Source organism: Priapulus caudatus, unplaced genomic scaffold (genome assembly GCF_000485595.1).
Source record: "Priapulus caudatus unplaced genomic scaffold, Priapulus_caudatus-5.0.1 Scaffold463, whole genome shotgun sequence".
Taxonomy (NCBI): Eukaryota; Metazoa; Priapulida; class Priapulimorpha; order Priapulimorphida; family Priapulidae; genus Priapulus; species Priapulus caudatus.
Genome location: NW_014577524.1, coordinates 108530 through 115762, shown reverse-complemented (window position 1 = coordinate 115762; position 7233 = coordinate 108530). Strand labels below are relative to the sequence as shown.

The 7233-nt window shown below is 40.6% G+C and overlaps 1 protein-coding gene across 1 annotated transcript in view; it reads left to right on the top strand.

Moving 5' to 3' along the window:
• Positions 1-1774: 1774 nt before the first annotated feature.
• The window catches only part of LOC106810682 (tubulin polyglutamylase TTLL13-like), a 22473-nt gene continuing 17014 nt past the window's right edge, over positions 1775-7233 (top strand). Inside the window, exons 1-4 of the mRNA XM_014814111.1 lie at positions 1775-1857; positions 5383-5593; positions 5949-6181; positions 6437-6498. Coding sequence (XP_014669597.1) covers positions 5404-5593; positions 5949-6181; positions 6437-6498 — 485 coding nt within the window. The 5' untranslated portion in view covers positions 1775-1857; positions 5383-5403. The remainder of the gene's footprint in view (positions 1858-5382; positions 5594-5948; positions 6182-6436; positions 6499-7233) is intronic.

The following is a 7233-nucleotide window of genomic DNA, read 5'->3' as shown; positions in this document are numbered from 1 at the left end:
ACGTCTACACATTAGGAATAATATATAAGCAAGTTAACCGGAATGCAACCATGCATAGGCCTACTTTTTCAAAATCGGCGTGTGACACGCCCACAATTAACTCTTCCCCACTTCGCAATCAAAAGTTTCCTCGCCCACTTCAGAACTATTCAAATCGATTCTGTATGCATATAATTATTTCCAAACAGATGTGACGCGATTGACTGAGCTAGAATCAATGACAGGAAGAGATGGACAGTTTTACCGCCTGACTCGCTATGTTATAATTGTCACTATCCACTTTGGGTGCTTCTGGCATCTATAGTATAAGGGCCAACACGTTATCTAATATTGGTTACCGTTGACGACCGAGTTCCTTTTATCAGCTCCATTTAGCAGCCGAGATCGTTGTGAATAAAATTTTGTTGCAATAACATTTTAATTTTAGTTATCATATATATATACCCACCAATCATTAATTATAATGTGCCGAGTTGTACCAAATTTCACTGTAGTTATCGTCGCGGGAGACCTCGATCTGCTTGCGCGTGCCTGGTTTCTCCGAAATAAAATAATTTAAATTGCTGTGCTGTTTGTGCTGTTAAATTGTGCTGTTAAAATTAATCACGTTTAAAGTAAATAGCGAACACTCGTCGCTGCCCATTAACATGAAAGATAAAACCCGATGCCTTTCGTTAAAAGTCCTATTGTGCTCTATAGCTGTCGTCAGACTCACAGTAATAAAATTTGAATCAGCTACCTACTCTTGTTGGGTTACATTATTGTATCCAGAGAGACATGATACAAGATTGCGTGGCACAGCTTTCCTGAGCGCTGCGCGCGGATGAGACGCGTACTTCCGCGGGATATGCGCACGCACCCTCCGCAGTGGAGACGTGCGCCAAATTCGAGGCCCGGCGCTCGTCTCCACAGCGGTCAGCGGATGGTCTGTAGTTTTAGAAAATAAGAATGAATACTTTGGTCTAAATAAGAACTATTGGCGGCTAAATAATTAAGAGCAATATACAGACCTTTGAACTTCTTGACTAGTCAGTCAAATGGCTTGTTGGGGGTCCATTATGCAGAGCTTCCAATTGAAATGGCCCATGAAATTGTCACGTGGAATTGCATGTGTTTTTCGGACCCCCCCCCCCAAAAAAAATGTCTCCCTCTTACATGATTACATGCACCCCTCCCTGATCAATCACGCATTCATGCGTAAACAATAACAGAGATGAGATTGAATTGGTCTTCGATTTTCTGTGTTCTTCTTCTGGTGTCACCACATATTCAAGCCCTATATGTGCCGAGGAAGGAACTCGTCTGTGTGTTCGAATGTGTTGATCTTGGTTAGTCCTTATAAGTTTCTGCTCATACGAACTATCGGACAACAGAGAAATCAAATATTCTTTGATAAATCTGTCTAGACTTATATCTCCAACTACCAACTTCACTCGCCTTTCCGTCATTAATAATTAACGGTACATGGCCAGCAGGTGGCACGCATGGCACGGGACGAGGCACGAACTTGTATGTTCGAGGCGAAGGTGCGGAATAATACAAAATCGATGCGATATTCGATAATCTGTAACATTTTGTTAAGTCAAAAAATACGTACAAACGATTGATAGCCACTATTCTCTAAAGCACGGAAGTAGACAATATGAAAATGCATTTTTGAAAGATTCAGTTCAGTCATTCGAACAGGCGCGATTATTTATATGTTTCGTGTTTTGTTTACTGCGCGGGTGTGATGTGTACCTCCCGCTGCCAAGGAAACAGAAACGAGGTTTGAACGGATTTGTGTGGACGTACTTTGTTATTAAGTGTTTATTTGCCAAGTTACAGTAGTTTCCTGCCAAATACGTTTAGTTATACGTAGGTTTGTGTTTAATGAATACATTAAGATACCAATAAGATCAACATTTGACTAAATTAGAGGATGTAGTAAATAAGATTAATCCAAAAATTCCACGTTTACGTTCAAGTTGGTTCAACGTTATACTACTACTAGGCCTATAGTACGTTACGTTACGTAACGTTACGTTCAAACTGGTAGAGAGTAAATACCTCCTCCTCCTGACGCACATAATTACTACTACTACTAGTGTTATATTACTACATGAACGTATACAGTCCACGCGACTAAGCCCAGCTCTATATTTTAAACCCCTTCTATATACTGATACTGTGATAGTGATAAACATGCTAAAGCCTAAATACTCGCGAGTAAAGCAGAATGAAATCCTAACAGTAGCTGAAAGGGTCTATGTCCCCCGGGGTACTGCCGGAACGTACCCTGGGTACGGTCCGGTATACCGGAACGTACCCTGGTACTATCTAATATGCCGAACCGTACCTCCCCTACTCCACTAACGAGTCTAGGGAGTCGCCTACGCCTACTCCCTAACCCTAACCCGAACCCGAACCCTAATCCTAACCCTAACCACATATCAAATAGTGACCAGGGTACATTCCGACAGTTTCCTATAAATTCCGTCCAAATCCTACGTGCAACAATACGCTGCCAGCGGCCGTTGCTTTTGCGGCGCGACTGTTGCACGCTTACACTTATATATATAGTGTAAGCATGCAACAGTTGCGCCGCGAAAGCAACGGCCGCTGGCAGCGTATTGTTGCACGTAGGATTTGACAGGAAACTGTCGGCAATAATAGGTGAAAGAGAGTATAGAAACATTAAGAATTTGGTAGTAAATAGATTTCGTATTTAGTTAGCATTATATTTTATTGAAAACGCTTCAAGTGCCTGTGCTTAATACTATTACTATACTATCCACTCTGTAATTTGACTGTTAAGTGTAAAATATGCTAAAAATTTAATTAGTAATAGTTTAATAGATAAAAATGATATAAATAGTGTCAGATATATATGCAACAACGTTCTTAGTTGATCCCTTAAATTAAAAGGATGAAATTCTTACATTAATTAGCTTACATTTTATGACCATCGTAGGCTGTGGTTAGCCTGCATTAAAACAATATTGTTTTATTGGGAACCTACCATATTCATACGATGGCACTGGCCTATATTAAAGGCTCACAATGTGCATCCAAACGCTAATTTCTACAGTACTAGACTAGCAAATACTTCGTGGCATGAATAATCACACTACCTTATGACAAAATAAACTCTAGCTCCTCCAATTTCACTGCGCGTTGTCTTATAAAAGGTATTTTGAAAATACCTCCAATGTTGTTGAAATTCTCCGATGTTGTTGACAGTTTCCCCAATCTCCAAGCAACCGTGCAGCGGTGGCCGCGGTACAGCGGTACGGGCGCAGCGAAAGATAGAAACATGTGACGTCCCAAACCAAGTCGTTGTTATGTTGTTTGAAAACAAGTTAGCGTTGCGCGCTGATTACCTGATTTCGCACCTCTTTCTTGTTGGGAACGCGCAGTCAAATGGGAGGAACTAGAGTTTATTAGCTCATCTGACATAGTCAGATGCAGCTTGTAGAATGGCCATGATCGTCCGTGCGTCCGTCGTCCGTCCGGCGTCCGTGCGTCCGTCCGTCCGTCAACAGTTGGGCAAAATCTTAACGCCCGGACGTACGTCAGCGATATTCGGGTCTTGGGGGATCATCAAACGAGTTGGGATGTCGAAGCTGGGGGTCAAAGGTCAACGGTCAAGAGGTGTAAAAAAAGGGGGAACATTCACTCCTTAACTTAAGGTATAGGGAGGAATGCAGAATTGCGGCACAAATCTAAACGGCTCGACCTAGGCTCGTGATAGTCGGTGTATAGCATCATGGTAGGACACAGCCATCACTGTGCAGAAATTGGAGGTCACAGGTCAAGGTCAATGGCACAGGGCAGATTTTAGACATTTTCTGAGGACATGGTCTGACGGAGCGATTGAAAACTTTTTTGTTCAGCGTGACCTAGCATTTTTATGGCTTTATTGAAAGGCATTGAAATGTCCCTTCTCTGCTGACATCCGAAGAGTAATGTGTCGGATAACCTTTTGACCCTCAAGAGGAGGGGTTAAACATGCGATTTGTTGACTGTTAACAAAGGAGTGAACTGCTTTTGCTATTGTGGATGTGAGGCTACCAGGTTGCACTAGTTCAATTGCAAAGGCAAATGTTTGTTGAACAAGGTTTATGCTTCTTAAATCATATTATTTTGTGATGAAATACTGCAAAGAATTGATTTACAACGTATTTTTTAATCCAGCATGTGTCATACATGGTAACTATACCGGTGCCTCAAAAAATAAGTCTTTTTTTGACTTCATGTGGTGTATAGCATGAGCGAAAAATAATATGGTTTTACACATTAGCTGTGCATGTTGTGTAGCCCTGTTTCATAGCCAGTCCATTCCCAATGGCTATGTCAATCAAAAACCACCCACCCATATTCTTGATATTATGGGGATGACTGAAATTTTGTCAGCTGCACTAATAAAGAGTCATGTAAAGTTTATTGCTATTATTATTGTTATCATCATTGGTATTTTTAGACAATATTTCATTTCATGAAAAATGGCAGATTTTGAGTAGGTATCTACTTGCCCCTTGTTCCTAACTTCAATTGTATGGAGGGACCACAATTTAAAAAAAAAGTTTCACCCTATATCCTTAAAAATTTTAATATAAAGTTTGAGTGCCAGTCATATGTATAGGTGATTCCATGGCAGTTCAAAGCAGAAAACTTATCTCATTAATTTGTAATGGCATGTAGATTTTTGTGTACTGCATTTGTTGACTAAATTACATGGCTCTTAATTACATTCACTATTAGTCTTTGATTAAAATGCAAGTGAATGTAACCATGTAATACGTTTAAATACTGTTCCATTATTCAGTCTACCTTCATTAGTAAATTGAATGTGAGCTAATAAATTATACATGAATGTGCGTACTTGCTAGCTGGATTCATTGCTGCTGTGCAATTTCTTGCGATTCGTTACATTCGCCTGCCACATGTTGGCTAGTGGCAATCGTGGTCTGCTCTCTTCAGTGCAGCGATATTTGTGTTGTGCTCTCTATTCATCTGTGTAAATCAAATTAAAACGTGTCTCTGTTCTGTATGTGTGCGAGTGCGTGATTCGTATGTGATTACATATATTTATTGTCATTCTGTGTAAATAGAATCTCGCTGAGGAGTCGCCTAACGTGTGTATCGAGAATGACGATTTATTCACAGTGCTGTAATATAGGCAGCGGCTGTCTTTCGTGTCAGTGCTCCGACATTGTTTTTTGATCAGCAAGCATCATAACAGTGAGACGTTATGTTGCACATAGGATGAAGAAAGACAATTACCTGATGAGTTATATTTAGTATTGACTGTGCATGATGTGATCTACATCAGATGCTGTTAGATGAGTGCATGTGTAGTTTTGGACTGTCCATCTCAAACGATCACGACGTCTTTTCCAGTTCTGATATATTACGACGTGCATGACCCAAGTTGCAATGGTCAAATCGAATGATATTGACAGCAGTAGCTCGAGTTCTGACTCGGAAATAGAAGATGCATGCACGTCGGAGTCTGGAGCTGTGGTTGCTGTGCCTGCAGACGGTCATCTGTCATTGGTTGATGAGATAACGCACAGAGAACTTCCAAAGTGTATCTATGTGCAGCCAGAAGGTACTTACTATTGCTGCTGTAGGGAGTTACACCAGAAATGTGGCATTTAACGTGCAGTCTATGTTGATCTTTAAATTTACAGTGTACAAAGGAAAGTATGCATATGATACTATGTTCCTAATAGCAAGAGTATATGAGACTATATATTATACTAAATATTAGAAATGTAGTATTATCAAATAAATATGATTAATGTCAAGATCTGATACTGTAATGTGTACCGATTTATTGATTAATAACTATCTCGTGCTCTCGCTCTTGAGATGTTGGAAACACGGTCGCTCAACTTTTGTGCTGTATCACAAAAATTCCCTCCATTTACGTAGTTAATTATTAAGTGAGTATATCCTTTAAGATGATGAAGAGGAGGAGGAGGAGGGTGAGACTGTTCAGGGTATTCTGAGGAAGTCGTCATCGGGCTTGGTGGAGAAGGATGATGAGCGCACTGAGAGGAGGCACTCTGCGGCACATCACTGTTTGTCTGCATCATCGTCGACGAAGAAGAAGAAGAAACGTAAAAGGAGACTCGGCATCTGCCTATCGAACTGCAAATACGATGTTGGTATGCTGTCAGATGTGTGTAGATTAGCAAGCCAATAATAATTATGCAGTGGTGTGATTTTTTCGTTTTTTTTTGGTGGAATACCGCTTTTTTAACAGCCCCGGGTCGATTTTGTGAAACGTCCAAATTTGTAATAAAAATTTAAATTTTTTATTAACTTATTAACTTAATTATTTTTTATTTTTTTTAGGTAACACGTTAAATATTACAGAAATAATTTTCACTCTAGACTGGGACTAAAATTAGTAGCAAGAAAACTGTAATTTCAATGTTAATTCTAGATGCCAGGAAATGGCTCAGATTGCAGGAAAATGCTTCCTTACCTGTGCGGCCAGGGGGGTGGGTACTCACCTTTTTTGTGGGTAGGGGTGCTCCATCTAAATTGGAAAATTGAGGCAAAAAGATGGCTCGACGGTGAAAACATGGGGCAAAAAGATGGCAAAGGAAACGAAAAATGGGAGGCAATAATGTGGCCCATATATATATACGTCACTATGCGGGTACCACACCCCCCACCCCATCCCCGCCTGGGTGGGGGGCTTAGCCAGCCCCCGGGCTGTGGTTTAAGTTTTTTTTTTAAACCCCAGCAATCACACCTCTGATTATGGTAAATAATAATGATAATAATAAATATAAAATATAAATATATAGTAAGCCATCAAACTCCGTGAGACCCCGTTCTGTGCTCTGTGTGCTATCCGCCCATTTCTGCATGAAATAGAGACACATTCTGAGCTTGTTCTGCATATCTGCATATCAGGGATGAATTATGACAAATGACTCATTAGTTGTCACAAATCTGTCAGTATTCACCCCTGCTGCATACCTATGTAAGCGGGTATATGCATCACTGTTCGATATACGATGGGCGATCGCTTGTGTGCCGAATTGTGATATGCATACACCGCTATAGAAATGTGTGTGTGTCGTATTCTTCACTGACTCATGATTGATTCATGACAGTTGTTGCTGCTGCTACTGCTGCTGTTGTTACTGCTGCTGCTGTTACTGCTGCTGTTGCTGCTGCTGCTGCTGCTGCTGCTGCTACTGCTGCTTCTGCTGCTACTATTGCTGTTGC